Genomic DNA, 21201 nt, shown 5'->3' with positions numbered 1-21201 from the left:
CTCACAAATGACATGTCCAAGAAACTTAACTGACTTTCTCAAGAAATGGCATTTTTTAGGGGAAAGCTTGAGATTGTGGGCCTTGAGTCTTGAGAACACCATCTCCAGCCTGTTAAGTGCAACCTGCTCATTGGGAGCAAAGACCATAAGGTCATCAAGATAGCACAGTAAATTTGTGAAGTTCTTATCACCAAAGATTGACATCATCATGCGCATGAATGTAGCTGGACTATTGCAGAGGCCCTGCGGCATCCTGTTATATTCATGTAGTCCAAATGGCGACGAGAAAGCAGTATATTTCCTATCGTCCTCGTGTAACGGAACATTATAGAAGCCAGAGGTAAGGTCCATAGTGGAGAAGAAAGCATTTCCCCCAAGAGCAGCTAAGGCATCTGACTGGTGTGGCAGAGGATGGGCGTCTTTCACAGTTCTGGCATTCAACCATCGAAAGTCAGTACAAATCCTCAGATCACCGTTCTTTTTCCACACCAGGACAAGAGGAGAAGCATACTCACTATTCGATTTACTGATAATACCCTTCTCTTCCATCTCATTCAGTGCTACTCTCAGCTTCTCATAATGACTCGGAGGTACACGACGGTAGGGCAGACGAAAGGGTTTGTCATCTACTAGGCGGATCCGATGTACAAAATCTTTGGCTTCACCACAGTCCATTTTGTTCCTTGAAAATATGGACTCATATTTCACAATGAGACGAAGTAACTCACTTTTCCAAGCCGAAGACACTTCACACGATGTCAGATCCAGGTCTTTCAAACCCAAGTCGTTTAAGACATGAATCAACTCATCATCAGATTCCTGAGAAGCTTCCTCATGTTGAAAGTGTTGAACATGAGACTTAATATGGTCGCTCTCTGGAAGATCTTCCACTGCGATGCATGGAGAAACGTCTGCAATCTTTGCATTTCTTCTTAGTGTCAACACATTGTTCGTAGGATTTATAACTTTCACAGGTACCCATCCGTCGCCCCACAAAGGTGTAATGACTCGGCCTACCATAATCTGCTTAGGGCTACATTTGGATCGGGTGGGTTCCACAAGCACTGTACTTCCCACAGACATTGCAGCATTGGCAGGGAGCTTGCCCCAAACAAGATGTTCACTTTTAGGTTGAAGTGTCACACAGTGCTTGAGCTTAACTGTACCTACTCTTTCAGGTGTGTGATCACCTCTCCATCTCTGTGTGTTGGAGAGCAATGAAATGAACTCTAAACTCTCGTTCTCTCCATTACCGCTTGGAAGTGAAATCAATTTCCAGTAGTCATCTGTATTCTTCAGGAGAGTCAGTAGACTTTTGATGGCATTACTGCCCAGGATCATCTCATCTGTCTGGCCTGGAACGATCAGCGCAGGTATTATCATTTTACATCCGTAAACACAGACAGACAGATCATACATTGCAGTTGGTGTGACTCGATGACCACCACATCCAATAATCACAACATCATCGGCAGGACACTTTTTTAGCGCGGAAGCACTTGCCAACAAACTAGCTTCAGCAGCCTCGCTGAGAGTGCAGGCCATTGAACCACTGTCAAGTAATGCAGTGAAAGACGGGCCATTTTCTACAGATACAGTTGTGTAAAATAATGAATCAGCTCTGGGGACTCGTTGTATTCCTTGAAAGACAGCAGTTTTATCGGGAGAGACACTGGGTTTGTGCTGCTCATATACAGACTCATAATCTTGTGTGTCAAAGATGGGAGGGTTATCAATCTGGTCTGTACTAACCTCCATTACGCACAGACCTGCTAGTTTTCCTGATCGGGCTGAGGCGATTGTCTTCTCCACCTGGGACAGAAACGTCTAGAGTGACCTGGTGACTGACACTGGAAACACAGTCGGTGATCACGACAATGCGTTAAGGCAGAGTGAGCAGCATCTTTGCAGATAGCACACGGCAAAGCATCAAAACCTTCTATTCTAGGGAGACTCCTATAAGGCTGGCGTTTTGGATGAGACTGAGGTCTGTTAGTGTTGGTCAGCAGGACTTTTTCAAGCATGTCAATGACCTTTTCAAGAGCAGAGAAATCTGTACTTTTCTGTTGTTCACACACCGTGGGAGCGGGCACTGGAACTGTACTGAAATTAATCTTGTTGACCGAAACTCTTTCACTTTGGCTGCGATGCACTGTACTGTTGGCTTTGAAAGATAAATCAGACTGATAATCATTAAGTACAGCCTGTACTTCATGTGCTGACCACTTGGTAATCGGTTTGGACCTGAAGGTTAGGGCTAAGTCTTTACTCGGGCAGTGTCTGATAAACATGTGGACCACCTCCACACTGGGCTTGTCAAGAGTTTTACCTTGCTCTCGCAGACATTCAGAAGCAACATCCGCTGCTTTGTTGAGTCTCAGCCAGTAGTCGTACGAATTTTCGTCTTCCTCAGGTAAGGTAGTGTAAAAATCAGCAAGTGGGACAGGTGAGTAATGATTACAACTGAAATGTTTGCGCAGTAGGCTATAGACAGAATTTGGGCTGACAGAGGTGGCAGAATCACAGTTCCTGATCCAGAATTTGACTACATCTTTTGCTTTACCACGCAGGTGCACAAGGATTTCCTCCACATGTTCATCATCATTCATGTTGCTCTTTTTAACAAATGTCCTCATTAGATCTTCCCATTCCTCAATTTCAATTGTGTCTGAACTATCCCCTCTGAATGAAGGTGGCTCCTTGACTTTTCTGTGCTGAATTACTTGGTTTTGTGACTGATTTACTATGCCTGAAGGGCAACTAGCCTTAGAATTGTCAGGTTGTTGTCTATTTGTTAGGCCAGTGTCCAAGCTATGAGGGCTAAGATGGGACATAATGTTGTCTGCTAACTGTTGACCAATCTGATGGACAATTGAACTCATTTGCCCTAACATATCAGGCACACCATGTTCAGCATTAGGCGTTGACGTGCAGGGCCCTGAAAACCTATGACTCACATCTGACTGCATGTCTGCTGTATCATAGTCTCTTAAAGGGCACAGCCTTCCCGTAATGTCACGTCTAATATTACCATTGCCAGTATTGGGGCTGTCCATTGAAAAGGGAATTGGAACACCTAAAACCCCTCTGCCTCTGCCCACTGGACTAGGAGTGAATTGGTTAGGCAAATATCTATTGCTGTTACTCATTATGAGCAAATGAGATGTGTTGCAGGTTCACACACACACACACACACATACAGACATAAACTCAAAATCAATGATCAGTGCAAAAAGTCCCATAAATTGAAAAAGGATAGAGCGAATGAGTCCTTTGATCGCGAAAGACGATGGACCAGAGATGAACAACTGATGAAGGGCGCTTCCAGTCCTTATGTAGCAGCACGGCGATTTCTATCAACTTGCTTGAAGACGCGGCCCATAGCAACACAGCGACATCACAACTTCACGGCACCAATGTGACGGTCTTGCCTGGGCGGTCTGCACAATGAGGAAACAACACGTGGAAATGAAGGATCCAAGCAAGAAAGAATAAATCAGTTCCACAGCATATCTCGTTAGTTCTGCTCTTTATTTAAAACTATTTTCTCTTTTAATCCTTTTAAACTCATGCTTTGTGATCGTATAGTGGATTGTTTTAGAAAGAGAGAAGTTATAATAAACATTTTCAATGAATTAATCACAAATCAACTCAATGAAAGACAGAACAATTCAATTAAGTTCCATATAAAGGAAAACATCCCCACCTAGCGGTGAACATGCGCAATACATGAATAAAACAATTAATCCATTAAACACAACACATTTTACAAACATACCTGCACAATGAGGAAACAACACGTGGAAATGAAGGATCCAAGCAAGAAAGAATAAATCAGTTCTACATAAAACACAAGATAATGCACAAATTAATTACGATTGTGCCACGTATTACAAAATAAAAATAAATCATTATAAAACAACACATTCGACGCCAAACACATATGAAAAGTTCCCTAAGGAGTTCATAGAAAGAAACGTCCACAAAAAAAGGAAGTATATGCGTTTTACACACTTTTAACTGATAATTCTCTGCCTGCTCAAAACGTGCGACTTACCCACAGCATATCTCGTTAGTTCTGCTGTGGGCGGTCCCCATTCCACGAGCTAAATGCCATCACGTTTTCCTGCAGATGGCGCTGTCCCCATTTATGCATCATTTAACACTAACATTTACACTCCGTTACACAGACATGTTGTTGATTTTGATGATTTAACAAGTTTAGCCAATTCTTCTCCTCCTATAGTAGTGAATGAGTGTAATTTTTCCTCAGTGACACTACAATGCTCTGTCTGAAGTGATACTGTAATAGACGGCTGCATGGTTATAATTTTTTTCCTAATATTATCAATCTTACTAGTAAAGAAGTTCATAAAGTCATTACTGCTGTGTTGTTTACAAACATCAGAAGCTGAAGCTTTATTTTTTGATAATTTAGCCACTGTATCGAATAAATACTTAGGGTTGTGTTTGTTTTCTTCTAAAAGAGATGAGAAATAAGCAGATCTAGCAGTTTTTATGGCCTTTCTGTATGCAATCATGCTCTCTTTCCACAAATTGCGAAAAACCTCTAGTTTTGTTTTCTTCCAGCTGCGCTCCATTTTTCTGGCTGCTGTTTTTAGGGCCCGAGTGTGCTCGTTGTACCACGGCGTTGGATTATTTGCTTTAATCTTCTTTAAGCGCCGGGGAGCAACTATGTCTAAAGTGCTAGTAAAGAGAGAGTCAATAGTTTCTGTTGCAGCATCAAGTTCCTCTTGGCTATCTGTAATGCTGAGGAGATGGAACTGATGAGGAAGATTATGGACAAAGCAATCTTTAGTCGCAGCGGGTTATCGTCCTGCCATATTTGAAGCGAGGGGATGGCTTTGCAGCCTTCGGTAAATTAAGTATACATGATATTAGGTAATGATCTGAGATGTCATCGCTCTGCTGCAGAATTTTAACAGTATCAACATTTATTCCATGTGACATTATTAGATCTAAAGTATGATTAAGGCGATGAGTGGGTCCCGATACGTGTTGTCTAACTCCAATAGAGTTTAAAATGTCTCTAAATGCCAATCCCAATGCGTCTTTTTCATTGTCTACGTGGATATTAAGATCCCCAACAATTAGTACTTTATCTACAGCTAATACTAACTCCGATACAAAACCAGCAAATTCTTTGATAAAGTCTGTATTGTGCCCTGGTGGCCTGTATACAGTAGCCAACACAAATGTCAGACGCGATTTATCATTTACACTACACAGCGTTACATAAAGCACCAAAACTTCAAAGGAATTATATTTGAAACTAGACTTCTGAGTAATACTGAAAATATTATTATAAATTACAGCAACACCTCCCCCTTTACCTTTCAGACGTGGCTCATGTTTGTAACAATAATCTCGGGGGGTGGACTCATTTAAAGTAATGTAATCGTCAGGTTTTAGCCAGGTTTCTGTCAAACACAGCACATCTAAGTTATGATCTATAATCATATCATTGACAACAAGCGTTTTTGGCGAAAGGGATCGAATATTCAGCAACCCAAGCTTTATCAATTGTTCATCCGTATTATATCTGTTGTTTATTTGTTGGACATCAATTAAATTTTTACGGTTGGTTATGGTTTTTTTGTATTGACTAATTCGGGGAACAGACACAGTCTCTATATGATAATATCTAGGTGAAAGAGTCTCTATGTGCTGGGATTTAGCTGACTTTGGTGACGTGAGACAGCTAGCCAGTTTGTCTGCTTCCTGACCTGGGCCCCAGTGAGTCAAGGTTTAGCTTTAAGACTATGTGCCAAATTACTAGAGAGAAGAGCAGCACCAGCCCAGGAGGGATGAATGCCGTCTATCTTCAACAGGTCAGGTCTGCCCCAAAAACTTTTCCAATTGTCTATGAAACCTATGTTATTTTGCAGACACCACTTAGACAACCAGCCATTGAGTGATGATAATCTGCTAACTATTTCATCACTCCTTTTCGCAGGGAGAGGACCAGAGAAAAATACGGCCTTTGACATCGTACTTGCGAGTTTACACACCTCTTTAATGTTAATTTTGGTGATCTCCGACTGGCGAAGTCGAACATCATTAGTGTTCGAATACATCAATAATAATCTTAGAGAATTTACGATTAGCTTAAGCCAGCACTTTTAAATTTGCTTTGATGTCAGGCGCTCTGGCTCCCGATAAACATGTGACTATGGTGGCTGGTGTCTCTATTTTCACATTCCGTGTAATTGAATCGCCAATAACTAGGGCACTTTCAACAGGATCCTCGGTGGGTGCGTCACTGTGTGGGGAGAACCTGTTTGATGTTCTAATCGGAACGGAAGAGTGGTTTTTTGATCCGCGACTATGCTTTCCCATCGTCACCCAGCCCTGCTGCGCGGCCTCAGCCGGAACCAAACAATGAGTGTTCACTAAGCTAGTCGCATCCAAAGCAGTATCTAAAGCTGTTACATTCTCACTACTCTCACATAAAGCTTGGATGCGTGTCTCTAAATCTGAAATCTCCGTCAGCCTGATTAATTCCTTACATTAATCACATGTGAAGCCCTGTTTGCCAACGGAGATAGATATGCTAAACATGTAGCATGCAGTGCAAGTGACAATGACAGGAGAAGAAGACATGGGGGGGGGGGCACACATTTCCTGTTCATGCATATCACTAGTGTAATGTCTGATTATACACTTTTAAGGACCCAACTTTACTATTGTGATCACATTTTACACAAATTTACCTTGCATCAAAATGACGAGAATCATTTATCCATCACATAGACATCAAACAGCTTGCTATTCCCATGATGGGAGTAGGAGATAGTAAAGATTCATATGTAATACATGTCTCGCATACAGTGAAACTTTAAGTCACAGGAAAATATACATAATAAATATACACCTTGGTATATGTTTAAATTGGGTGGATTAATTCATGTTATTGAATCTTTGGTTTAAGTCAACTCCTCATGTCTGCATTGGTGTGAGGTCTTTGTGTGATGTTCAAAGAGCCTTTGGAATGCACGGGTCAAGAAAAGGGGGGGGGGTGTCCTGGATGGTGTCAGGGTTGATTTCGAGCCTTCGAAAAGCTCTTAGCGGCTCTGTGTCCTGATAACAATTTGAATGTATGCCTGTCGGCAATAAACGTCATGTGACTCATCTTGTCCTTGTGCTGGTTTTGAGATAACGCAGATAAAGGGGGAGAGATGTTGTCTTTGGGCCAGTTGGCGTATCCTTGATTGGTTTTATGATCGGTTCAGGTTTCGGAGAGGGGATGCTTTGTTGTGCTGGAATATACATATTCCTACACAGCTTTATTTCAAAAACAACTTGTTAAACACAAAATAGGCCTAGGTCGAAATATTATAAGAAATATAAATAAAAGATAATAAATACAGACAGTTTAACATTTTTAGCATATGCTGGAGTAGTTTATCTCTCTCTCTCTCTCTCTCTGAGAATATATGCCGAAAGCTTGTCAGATTTTACTTTCACTTTCTGTAGTGAATCCACTGACTCGCCTTCATGATTTAAAACGGAAAAATTAATTTCAATATTGCAATGTGACATCACCAATTGTCAAATGATGGACAACGATTCACATTTCCCATGAAAATAACATTAATTTAATGTTAGATAAATTAGTAAATGAAGTGAAACAAGTAAATTAACAATCAAGTAGCTGAAATAATAAAAGAGGCACTGACTGGATAGGCTACACTGTGGTTTGGAAGACTTGGATTACCCATTTTTCAACACGAACTGGAGGAATGCAATTGTTTGCTAAATTGCTGCAAGTTTGATAGCTTCCTACAGAACATAAAGATCTGCCTCTTTTTGTTTTCTTTCTTGCTGCATTAAAAATGAAATGGTTTAACTTCTGATACCCTGACATGCCAGAAATTCATCCGATTGCAGATAAGGATAGGTTTGTTGCCTCTTCTTTCCCCCGTACACTGCCCAAACACCTCACGACAAACAATGCACGACAAAGCGGAAAATTGCCCCAATCTAAAAAAGAGCTGCATTAATCAGAATTTGGCTCGAAATCGGACAAAAATCTGTGTATGCCCAGCTTTACAAGGTCCTAACAATGACAGCAGCCCTCCAGGACTGAGTTTGGAGACCCCTGGTCTAGAGTGTCCATACGGTGCGCACAGATTTACGCCTAGTTTATTTTTTATAAATCCTGATACATTTTGTGTGTATGCAATGTTTATACATCAGGCCCCATATTATAAACCCTACCTTTGTTTTGTTCTCTGCACAGGCTATGTGGATGCAATCTCTGCACTCAGATTGGCCATACTTAACTAATATGGAATTAGATTTGTGCCAAATGTTTTGAATGTAACTTTTCAATAAACTAATACAAATATGAATTAAACACTAACGAAAAAACTCTGAAACTGGAAAAATAAATCTGTGCCATTCTGGCTCAAATCCCTTGTGTGTGCGAGGCAAGCTAAAAAATGATTCTCATTAGCTAGTAAGATTTTGATTGACAACTTCTTGACCTGGAAGTGAGGATTTCAGTGTAGTGCCAATTGTGACACAATAGTGTAGTCAATTGTGAGAATCTGCAAGCAGCTTCCTATTTTATTTTAGTAACAAAGTTTGACATTTTGACATGTTCGATTTATATTCTTTCTAAGATTTCAGGGGAAGCATTGCACCACTGTTGTCTGTGTGGGATCAAATCCATTATTTAGTTTTCATTTAAGTACAAGATATAATGTGACATTTTTTGAAGGGGAATATTTATTTCTTCCGGATAATGATAATTTACCACAAAAAGATGAAATGACAGTGAGATCAATTAAAAATGTCACTTCAAGTTTCGACCTCTGGTGTTTACTGACAATGTAGAAATACTTTGTTCCTGTTCTTAAGTATATTTCAGCTTTACTGGAGTATAAATGTTTCTGTTGGCTTTTGTTACTTTTGAGACTGAAACTACAGAAAATAACAGCTACCACCCAAATGACTGTGTTAGTGACGTCTGGGACTTTGACTGGGACTCGCTTTCTTTATTCAGTCTTTTCAAAACAAAAAAAACACGTGTGTGTGTGATAACTCAGTTTCTCCATGATATGGATCGCTCCTTCTCAATCAGACTCTCTGTGTCTGTCTCTGTTTTTCTGCTGTGCATGCAAAGTCCCAGGCCAACTCTCTCTCCCGGCCGCGGCTTAAATGCGCTCTCTCCCTGCCAATTACTGCAATCAGAAACAGGTGTTCGTCATCTGTGCTTGACCTACTTACCTGCTGTTCCGCTCTCAGCTCTCTCTCCCACTGCAGACCTCGCAGAACCACGCCCCCTTCGCCACAAAACCCTTAGCCAACTTTTTTTAGTTAATGATCTGCAAGACTGGGGCTTTATTAATGCTCTTTATTGATTCGAGTAAATGTTTTGACATTTGGGTATAAAGTGTTCTATAATATGTGCTGTAAAAACGTCTTAGTGCTGCCCTCTTAAGGTTGAACGGTGGATATTGCAGTCGAATTTTCCTATTGGACGTTGTGGTGCATCGTGACGTATGATGGTCCTTCTAACTATAACGAATGCACTATAGCACACCGAGCAGTATGAAAGAAAATGACATGTAACAGGCCTGGTTATAATATGTGCTCTAGATTACTCAAGTAGAACTCTACTTGATTAACCCATTAATATGGCTTTTTGTTTTGTTCTTTACACAGGCTGCAGTGCTGTAATCTCACTGCTCTGTCCTGTGAGAGTTTGTCTTCAGCTCTACAATCCTCAAACTCTGTCCTGACAGAGCTGGACCTGAGTAACAATGACCTGCAGGATTCTGGAGTGAAGCAGCTCTCTGATGGACTGAAGAGCCCAAACTGTCAGCTGCAGATACTGAGGTAAATATAGATTAACTGATGAGATGCATGTTTCAGAGTAAAGCGCGAAACTGTGTTCATTTACACGCAAGAATTTTACACCTAAGAGTGGCTCAGTCTGCAGTAAATGCTGCTTCACAAACTCATCTCTGCAAGAGCTGTTAGTTTGGGTCACCTATAATATATTTTTTAAAACAAGTAATCATCCAAACATCTTCTCTAAAATATTCTTTATATAATTAATAAAAGTTCCATGGTGTCAGGAAGTCACTGGAAATTATTAGACCCTAGCGCAGAGATGAGAAGTGAATGGTGTTTATTTGACAATACGGAAATCAATGTAAAGGTGAACAATCCCACATCAGTGGTATGGAATGGGGAGAAACAAGACCCAACAATAACAAATCAAAACACTCAAACATCAAATAAGTACAATGCACAGTACAGTAGCGGCTCCTGGCCATAAATTTAGGTAGGACAGATTCTGGGTCTTTGCGCTAGTTTATGATGCTTTATAGCCTAATCGCTGAACACATCAGACACACTTGTGGCAGAATTATAATGTCCTTGCATTATTCTGCCTGACAGTGGCACTCTAATGTTGATTGACAGACTAATATGATAAATGCATGGAATGCTACCTTAGACTTGCCTTAAGGCCATCCTTAAATTTTTTTTTTGGTTTGCAGTAAAAAAAAAAAAAAGTAGGTAGGTAGATCTATTTTTTTATTTATTTTATTTTTCAAATTTTAATGTAAAAAAAAAGTAACTTTTTGGTGATGGTGATTACGTAGGTTTGAATTTAAACAAATTAGCATATTGTGACATCACTGACTGGGTCTACAAGCCTTGCCCTCGGGCTCATAGGCTAATTGCAGGCTATATAGACCACAAACAAATTGAAATATTTGTCAAAAACATGTTTATTGCACAAATTTCAGGTGCATTCTTTAAGAAAAGGGTCCAACCACAGCTCGCTGTCATTGACTCAAAGCTGTCAACCCTCACTTTTTTACCCTCCCAGTCCCATGCTCAGGGACAGAACTACTGTCAAATAAAAATAAAGAAAATAAGAACAAAAAAACTAAAATACAAGCAGCAGCACAAATAAATACTATTGAGCAAAGATACTAATAAAATAAAGAATGCTTTTCAGATTTTTCAGGTAGGTCTAACACAGCGAGTTAATTAGTTTTTAGGTATAGAAATTGAATAAATTGATTAAATGTAAACTAACTGCACATTTAACTGTTTAAATTAAAATGAATCCTTTTTAAACTTAAAAAAGCTATTCAATCAAGAGCAGTGAGTGATGTCCTTATCTTTTGTTTGACATTAAACAGACGGCAGTAAAGGCTACTGCCCCTTTAAAACCTAATACAGGGTTATGCATCGTCTTTCTCGACTATAGACAGTCCTCTTAAGGCATATACAGACTATGGCTGCTTGGATACTCATCAAGATCGACATGCTGACATACTTTTTGTGTGAGTTTGTTCATTCAAGCGCAAGACTTGAAGAACTCAGTATTTGCGCGCTGTGAGAAGTGTGCGCGTTTTTGGACGAGCGCAGAGACAGATCTTCTCTCACTGCAGAGAGTTCTCATTCGCGTCTTCTGGCGAATATACCCGGGTGATGATGGTGAAAATGACTGGTCATACGGCAGCACTCGCATGCATTGAACACAGTTTACAAAGATAGACCGTTTTGCCCACGTTCTTCTTTTATTATCGCTGTTGTAGTGTAGCCTATCACTGAGGAGCCAGCACGTGTCTCCATCAACAGAACCATACATAAAGCATTATTTTTCAAGTTACAACCAGTGCCGCCGCTCCCACCACGCGCAGTCGAGCAAAACACACGCTACCCATAGCAAAGCGTTATGACAACGACATTTCAGACTGACAGATACGGCTTAGTAAACTTAATAAAAAAGAAACGGCTTTTCCGCCATTTGTTACAGTTCCAATTCTGTTTCATTGGCCACAATATAGTAATGATGATTGTTGAGAGGGGCACTTTTGATTAATTTTCAGAAAGGGCAGGGGCTCAAACCCCCAAAGCCCTCGCCTCTGCAGTGCACTTAACTGGTGTGTGTAACGTGTGTGTAGCGTGTCCATGGTCCTGACTCCTGTCACACAATGCGGTGAAATCTCCGACAGGGCTTTAATAGTCTAACGTTACAGTGAATGAGAGAATGAGCCGAAACGAACCCACAGGCCGTAGTTTGACATCCGTTAACCATAGTGTAAACATAGATGACGTCACGGGTTTTTCTATAAAAGAAAGAACGTAGCCTTCGTTTGTATGTAGGCCTAGGCAATTTATATATTTATAATACTTCCTAAAATATATTTCATATTATTTTTGTATTCGTTTTTATTTTTGTATTCGTAATACTTTTGTATTTGTTGTTTGAAGAGTAAAAAAAGAAATTGGTCGGTCTTAAAGCAAATTTACAACCGGCAAGTTGGTCGGACTAAAAGGGAAAAAAAAAAATTGAGTCGGCCCTAAATTGACAGGGTCGGTCGGATTACGGTAAACAACAATATTGTTAAGGATGACCTAATGTAGTATTTATTACCACAGACTGATGGTTTAGAATATTACAAGTTATGTGACTTTCATTGTTTGAAATCATAATTTGATACACTACTCACATAGAAAGAATATATAAAACATGCCAACTAATTACTGACCTGATGCAGACACATAGCTGAAGCGGACTGATGTCGGCTTGGTCTGAAGTGAGGTTTACGTGAAGTAACAAGAAAATAAGGCTTTCCATAGTCTGAAATCTGTGCCATTGGATCTCAATTAGAACATGCTGCAGTCAAGTCATCTTCATTTATATAGTGCTCATTTCCACTGTAAAATTAGTTATTATTAGGGGTGTAATGAGGCCCTTATCTCTCGAGACGAGACAAGACACGAGATTGGGTTCACGAGAACAAGATTAGACAAGATCTTACAGGATGTTTACATATTATGTAGATGTTTACATAATATTTTTAAGAAATCCTCAATGATGAAATACATGACAAGAAAATAGTTTGCAGATGCATTTGAAATGTTTTAACTCATCATCTTATAATGAATGTCATTTCAGTTCTACTTTCTAAGTAGAATTATCATATGCATGCAGTAAAAGACAACAAGCACTGTAAAGGTTTTGCACAAACTCAACTGACTGGCATTTTTTTTTTTCTGTATTGGCACTTTTCCACTGCATGGTATAGTTTGGTACGGCTAGCTTTGGTGCATTTCCACTGTATGGTATAGTTCGGTACGGCTAGCTTTGGTGCATTTCCACTGTATGGTATAGTTCGGTACGGCTAGCTTTGGTGCATTTCCACTGCATGGTACAGTTCGGTATATTTTGGTACGGCTCGCTTTGGCGCATTTTCACTGCATGGCACAGTTCGGTTTGGTTCAATTAAATAGTACCGTCTCAGTTGAGATTTCAAGCGTGCCGTACCGTTACTAAAAAGTGACATGTAAACACTGCAGATCACTGATTGTTCAGAGAGAATCGTCACTACCAGCTACTATGGTCAATAACATTATATGCTTTTGTGACAGTGATATAGAGATTGAGACCCTAAACACATTGCTAAATATTAGATTAGTTTACCCTCGTCCGCTATCAAGCAAATCAAGTGATGTTGCCATCTGTGCTTTGTTATTAGACTAAGACTCTCTTGATTTTAGCAATATTTTGTTTTGCTGCTATCAGCCTCCTTTGAAACAAACTTCGTCTTGTAGTTAAAAACATCCCCATACCGAGAAGTATAATGCACAATTACAGCGATCATTCTCTAATCCCACACAATTTAAAGAGGTACTAACTGCAGTGGAAAACCGAGCCGAGCCGTGCCGAACCGAGTCGTACCACGCAATGGAAAAGCGTGGTAGCAAGCATGATACAGAGCTAAGAGATGGTTCAAACTAGATAGCTTTCATATTGAAATAATTCTCATGCCTCAGGGAGCCGCTTTCAAACAGCCGTAACTATTGAAATAATATTGCGCTCCCGTTTAAATGATTACTCTGTGAAAAGGAAGCGGTGGTGCTGAACGCGCATTTTAAAATAAGACAATCGTCTGAACTTCTGTTTCTCAACGAATCCTCCTCCACGGTCCAGTCCACTAACATGTAACACACTCGTAACACACTCGTAACAAATGCTCAATACGACCAATACACTGACACGTAACACACACTCATAACACACTCGGGTCTTCTCATCACGTGATCAATGGCAGTGTTACGCACTGTATGACTCAAACAGCTCTTGTTGGATAAGTTGATGGAATTGAAGTGACCGTTATTCACTGGAATTAAATTGTTTTTATTTCTATAAAATGCAAAAATAGAGTGGAGGCGCAATGTAAACGTAGCAGTGGCATATTCTATCCTAACTTCACCCTCACAATCCGTCATGACCGTATGACACGAGACAGCTTTTCACCTCGACGAGAAATCTCATCACACATTATCTTAGGCTGTTGTTAAAAATAAGAACCTGTTCTTAAGTAACTTGCCTGGTTAAATAAAGGTTGAACTAGGGGCTGCTTACACAACATGGTTTTCAACTGAAATAAGAAAACCTTATTTGTGTTGTGGCCGTTCATTTACACTAAAACTGCGTTTTGGTGACCTGGGAACCTGTTTTCAAAGGTTTCAAAGTGCAAGTTTTTGAAAGGGAGTTTTGAAAGCGATACCATTATCATCTCAATGTAAACTTCAAAAACATGACTCTGTTAAAACAGTGACACACACACATGTAGTACGTGTTTAATCCATAGGCAAGCACACTTGAAATCGTATGTGTGCTGGTGTGTAGTATTTCTTAACAGGGTGACATTGAAAAATTATTTGTCTGGCATTCATGATACAGCATTTTTAGAGAGTTTGTTTGAGTTGATGTGGGCGTTGACGCATGGATCGCCTCAGTATTTGAATCTCAAAGAGCGCACGCTCTGTAAAGGTGGTCGCATTACCAGATAATGAAGAGGCTTGCAAACGACTGACATCTCTCTCTTTTCAAACAGATTACATAAACACATAATATTTGTTTTCAATTTGGTTTACCTTATTTAAAACCTGATATTTTAATGTTTCTTTAGACATATGTCTCATGGTTGTGTGATAAGTTTTCACTAAGCTACAGGTGATTTTCTCAAGAGAATCAGATTAGACATAATTTACAGAGAAGCTGCAAATTGCGCATCATGTTTGTTTTCTTTATTTTGCAAAAAGCACAAGAATTTGTTTTTATTGTGACTATACACAAAAAATAGACTTTACTAGGCTTCAGTTTTTATTTACGAGGAGAGTTTTTATTTGGCCTCTTGAGGCTGTTTTCGTACTGTATAATGACAGCAGACCCTTCTCAGCCGCTATAGCAACAGAAGCATCCTGGAAAATGAAATCGACCACGGCTGTGTCAGCACTTTATTGCACATGGTTGCTTGCAGTCTGTGTTCTCCCGACTTTATTTTGTCTTAAGTAACAAAATGCTTTGGGTAAATGTATTGGATTAAAAGGATACATTTCGTTAAAAAAATGTAGTAAAGTAAAATAAAAACTATAAAAAATACAAAGTACAGATTCTCCCAAAAATACTTAAGTACTGTAATAAAGTAATAATACCAGCAAAATGTACACCACTGACAGTGAGATAAATTAAAATGGCACTTCAGGTTTTGGCCCATAAGGCCATCCTTAAAAATATTGTTTGCCGTAAGCCGACCGACCCTGTCAATTTAGGGCCGACTCAATTTTTATTTTTTTTCCCTTTTAGTCCGACCGACTTGCCGGTTGTAAATTTGCTTTAAGACCGACCAATTTCTTTTTTTACTCTTCAAACAACTAATACAACAGTAATAAAATAATATGAATTATATTTTAGTAAGTATTATGAATATATAAATTGCCTAGGCCTACATACAAACGAAGGCTACGTTCTTTCTTTTGTAGAAAAACCCGTGACGTCATCTATGTTTACACTATGGTTAACGGATGTCAAACTACGGCCTGTGGGTTCGTTTCGGCTCATTCTCTCATTCACTGTAACGTTAGACTATTAAAGCCCTGTCGGAGATTTCACCGCATTGTGTGACAGGAGTCAGGACCATGGACACGCTACACACACGTTACACACACCAGTTAAGTGCACTGCAGAGGCGAGGGCTTTGGGGGTTTGAGCCCCTGCCCTTTCTGAAAATTAATCAAAAGTGCCCCTCTCAACAATCATCATTACTATATTGTGGCCAATAAAACAGAATTTGAATTATAATTAATATAACAACGTGTACAAAACAGTAACAAATGGCGGAAAAGCCGTTTATCTTGTCCCTGTCAGTCTGAAATGTCGTTGTCCTAACGCGTTGCTATGGGTAGCGTGTGTTTTGCTCGACTACGCTCAGCGCGTGGCACTGGTTGTAACTTGGAAAATAATGCTTTATGTATGGTTCTGTCGATGGAGACACGTGCTGGCTCCTCAGTGATAGGTTACACTACAACAGCGATAATAAAACAAGAACGTGGCCAAAACGGTCTATCTTTGTAAACTGTGTTCAATGCATGCGAGTGCTGCCGTATGACCAGTCATTTTCACCATCATCACCCGGGTATATTCGCCAGAAGACGCGAATGAGAACCCTCTGCAGTGAGAGAAGATCTGTCTCTGTGCGCAGCGCGCGCACGTCTCACAGCACGCAAATATTGAGTTCTTTCAAGTCTTGCGTTTGAACGGACAAACTCACACAAAAAGTATGTCAGCATGTCGATCTTGATGAGTATCCATCAGACAGTCTGAATATGCCTTAAGTGAACTGTATTCAGTTGAGAAAGACGAGCATATCTCTGTATTAGGTTTTAAAGGGGCAGTAGCCTTTACTGCTGTCTGTCAAACAAAAGATAAAGACATCACTCACTGCTCTTGATTGAATAGCTTTTGTAAGTTTAATAAGGATTCATGTTTAATTTAAACAGTTAAATGCCCAGTTATTTTACATTTGATTAATTTATTCAATTTCTCTACCTAATAACTAATGTTAGACCTACCTAAAAACTAATTAACTCGCTGTGTTAGACCTACCTGAAAAATCTGAAAAGCATTGTTTATTTTATTAGTATCTTTGCTCAATAGTATTTATTTGTGCTGCTGCTTGTATTTAAGTTTTTTGTTCTTGTTTTCTTTATTTTTATTTGACATTAGTTCTTTCTGTCCCTGAGCATGGCAAATACCAAACCGTACTGAAACCGTGAACCTAAAACCATGATACAAACCGAGCCGTGAGCAATCTGTACCGTTACACCCCTAGCGTAACGTATGTATGGGGGGGCCACAAAATTAGAAAAATTTTCAAAGGGTGCCATGACTGAAAAAAGATTGGGAAACACTGATTTAGTGAACGGCTGTGGCTCGACGGCAGGAAAAACAATCCAAACAATCACGATTATTAAAACTCTCTCATCATTAACGTTCATCAAAGCTATTATTGTAAATGTAGGCTGTCAAGAAGGAGGAAAGAGGGGCAGTGTCTCTTCAAAAAAACTGAAAGACAATACATAATATTACAAAAATAAAATAACGTCTGAAAAAAAATGGTCTGCCATTGTCTGCGATGTTTGTTTACTGTAATATTTACCAGTAAAGAGTTGGTTATAGCGACTTAATTAACTTTTAGCTTTTTGATCTTCAGATACACTAGTCTATATCACCAGATGCGCTGGTCTGGCAAGAAGTGCAAGCCACTCCAGAGACACAGATAGCTGCGTGTTCAGATTTAACACAATCGAGCGTAAAAATAAGAAACATATCACGGGAAAATACTAAAACGGGAAGACAGCGGGAAAAGAGCTAAAATACGTGAGAAACCCGGAAAAAAAGGGAGGGTTGACAGCTTTGAGTCAATGACAGCGAGCTGTGGTTGGACCCTTTTCTTAAAGAATGCACCTGAAATTTATGCAATAAACATGTTTTTGACAAATATTTCAATTTGTTTGTGGTCTATATAGCCTGCAATCAGCCTATGAGCCCGAGGGCAAGGCTTAAAGACCCAGTCAGTGATGTCACAATATGCTAATTTGTTTAAATTCAAACCTACGTAATCACCATCACCAAAAAGTTACTTTTTTTTTTACATTAAAATTTGAAGAAAAAAAATATTGACCTACCTACCGACCCTTTTTTTTTTTTTTTTTTTACTGTTACTGTTACTGTTACAAACCAAAATATTTTTAAGGATGGCCTAATGTCCAGAAAAATGTAGAAATACTTTGTTCGTGTTCTTGCAGAGAGTGGAAATCTGCTACGCTGGAGTATAGATGTTTCTGCAAACTTCACTACGTTTAGAAAATAAAAAAGGTTGCAAATACAAGTTGCCCAGGTGACTGTGATAGTGATAACTGATTAACAAAATAAAGTCATGTGTGTTTGTAGATTGTCTGGCTGTATGGTGACAGAGGAAGGCTGCGGTTATTTGTCTTCAGTTCTAAGTTCAAACCCCTCACACCTGAGAGAGCTGGATCTGAGCTATAATCATCCAGGAGATTCAGGAGTCAAGCTGCTCTCTGAAAAACTGGAGGATCAAAACTACTCACTACAGATGCTCAAGTATGTCTCTCTCTCTCTCTCTCTCTCTCTCTCTCTCTCTCACTCACTCTCACTCTGTGTGTGTGTGTTGTTTCAGATTAACAGAATGTTTAACTCTGTCTTTTATAGCGTGGCGCATGGTGAAGTGTTCAGGAATACAGCAGGACTACACAAATGTATGTCCACACACACACACACACACACACACACACACACACACACACACACACACACACACACACACACACACAAGCTTGTATATATTGTTTTTATGCTAAGCTCATCGTATGTTCTTTCCCCACTACTAAACATAACCCTCACAGAAAATGTTTGCCATTTTTTTTATTTCAATAAAACCTGGTTTTTGTATGTTTTTTTAAAACATTTGGATTATGGGGACACGAGGTATGAGGTAAATTACTGGGACACACAAACACGTTTAAATTGTAATGCAAATTTAATTATACACAAATGTGTGTATTTAGTGATTGATATTGTTATAAATGTGTTCTCTCTTCTTATGTTCAGATGCCTGTGATCTTACACTGGATCCAAACACAGCACACACTCAGCTCATTATGTCTGAGGGGAACAGAAAGGTTTTATATGTGAGAGAGGATCAGTCATATCCTGATCACCCAGATAGATATAAATATAATCCTCAGGTTCTCTGTAGAGAGAGTCTGCCAGAACGCTGTTACTGGGAGGTTGAACGGAGTGGAAATGTTGCTATAGCAATATCATATAAAGGAATCAGCAGGAAAGGAGGGATGGATTGTAATTTTGGACACAGTGAAAACACCTGGTGTCTGGTCTGCGACGACAACACATTTTCTATCCGTTGTTATAACTTCCCTTACAAACATGTTCCTTCAGGCTCCTGTAGTAGAGTAGGGGTGTATGTAGACATTTCAGCCGGCACACTGTCCTTCTACAGCATCTCTGACACACACACACTCACACACATACACACATTCACCTCCACATTCACGGAGTCTCTCTGTGCTGGATTTGGGTTTCAGTCTCATATTTTGGACTCCTCGGCATGGCTGTGTCAGATTGATAAGCCTATGAGCAAACACTGAGAGGCAGACTGGACAATAGCCAAACGGGACTTACAGACTTCATTGATGGGATAATACTGGCACATATCTTTTAAATTTTTATTTTATATTTAATAACTTAATATTAAGTTATTATTGGTGTCATCTGGTGTTATATGTTGGTATAAAAATAACAAAAAAGGCAATAATATCAATAGCCACTAGATGGATGTAGTACTCAGTGGCTGCATATAGGCTGAACTCTATAAACCATTGTTATAATGTGTGCGCAGTGCCTGATTGAAACATTCAACAACAAATAAGTCAGTCATTGTCTCATTTAATTCTTTGTTTATATATGTTTGAGTGATAAAAACACCTCTGTTATAGGCTCATTGAATGCTTTGTTTGTGGGAGCGTGTGTGTGTGTGTGAGAGAGAGAGAGAGAGAGAGAGAGAGTGTGTGTGTGAGTGTTTGCCACATAGAGAATTTTGTACAGGCTCACCCCTCGATTTGTATGTATGTATGATTTTCATTGTGTTGGATCTTTTGAGTTTTATTGCACAAATAAAAACAAAATGCTCTGAATTTTAGTTTTTCATATTTATTCCTATGGGTGCCGACATTGTAGACTAATTCTGTGTTCAGGTGGCAAACTTAGGAAAAGTAGCCAAGTCTTGTTCTGCTCAGATTATGCAAAGAAAAAAGAAAAAAATTGCCCACATTTGTCCTGAATGAGGTTTGTCTTTATTCCCACTGCTCGTCTGCTTTTTCTTTGCTGGCTTTTGGTCTTTTTGGCATTTGGCTATAATGTTATATATGTATGTATTTCTTTATTGTCCACCGAGGTGGAAATTTGTCTTTGGCTCACCAACACATTCAATAATTAGACAGGCAGTGTTACGAAAAACAGACAGATTCACAATACATAAATATAAAAGTACAATTCATTTCACATTCATTTAATTTATCAGTCACTTGCAGAGTTGAGAATTGTAATGGCATTCGGGAGGGAAGATCTCTTAAACACATTTTGGTTTGCTAGAGGGGTTCTATACCGCCTTCCTGATTTCAAGGGCTCAAATTAATTAAAGAGAGAGTGAAAGTTATCTGCAAGAATACCTCTCGCCGCCTTCTTTGTCCTTTCAGCATATAGTTGTGTTAATGGCTTTTGTGGCCTACCAACTAATTTTACTTGCCATGTAGACAACTCTGTCAGGTTTGTTCTTAGAATTACAATCTAAATGATCATACCAGCCAGCAGGGACGTAGTTTATGGGGGGGTGGGGGGAGGTAACACCCCCCCCCCCCCCCCCCCAATACTCAAATCTATCTGTTACAACTGTACAATTTTTATTGTTTTTGAAATAAGTAGGCTATCTTCTTCTAACAAAACCTGCATTTATGTTATTAAAAATAAAACAATTATGTTGAGTGTTATATTGTGAAATATTATTAAAATGTAAAGTAAATGTTAGGGGGTAGGGTAGGGTAGGTAAACAAAGAAAGGAATACCTTTATTCAGCAAGGATGCCTTAAATTGATTAAGTGACAGTATAGACATTTATAAAGTTGCAAAAGCTTTATATTTCAGTTAAATGCTGTTCTTTTTAACTTTCTATTAATTAAATATTCATGAAAAATAAATTACACAACTGTTTTCAACACTGATAGTAACCGCTTAAACTCCGGGACCATTTTTGGGAT

General features: G+C 39.3%; 1 protein-coding gene across 1 annotated transcript in view; it reads left to right on the top strand.

Annotated features, from left to right (window-relative positions):
* Nucleotides 1-19536, top strand: part of LOC137049938 (NACHT, LRR and PYD domains-containing protein 3-like) — a 112766-nt gene extending 93230 nt beyond the window's left edge. Inside the window, exons 9-11 of the mRNA XM_067428681.1 lie at nucleotides 18299-18472; nucleotides 18581-18627; nucleotides 18980-19536. Of these exons, the coding sequence (XP_067284782.1) occupies nucleotides 18299-18472; nucleotides 18581-18627; nucleotides 18980-19536 (778 nt within the window). The remainder of the gene's footprint in view (nucleotides 1-18298; nucleotides 18473-18580; nucleotides 18628-18979) is intronic.
* Nucleotides 19537-21201: the final 1665 nt, after the last annotated feature.

The sequence above is a fragment of the Pseudorasbora parva genome, chromosome 20 (assembly GCF_024679245.1).
Source record: "Pseudorasbora parva isolate DD20220531a chromosome 20, ASM2467924v1, whole genome shotgun sequence".
Classification (NCBI taxonomy): Eukaryota; Metazoa; Chordata; class Actinopteri; order Cypriniformes; family Gobionidae; genus Pseudorasbora; species Pseudorasbora parva.
The sequence above is the reverse complement of the archived record's forward strand: the minus strand, read 5'-3'. Positions and strand labels throughout refer to the sequence as shown.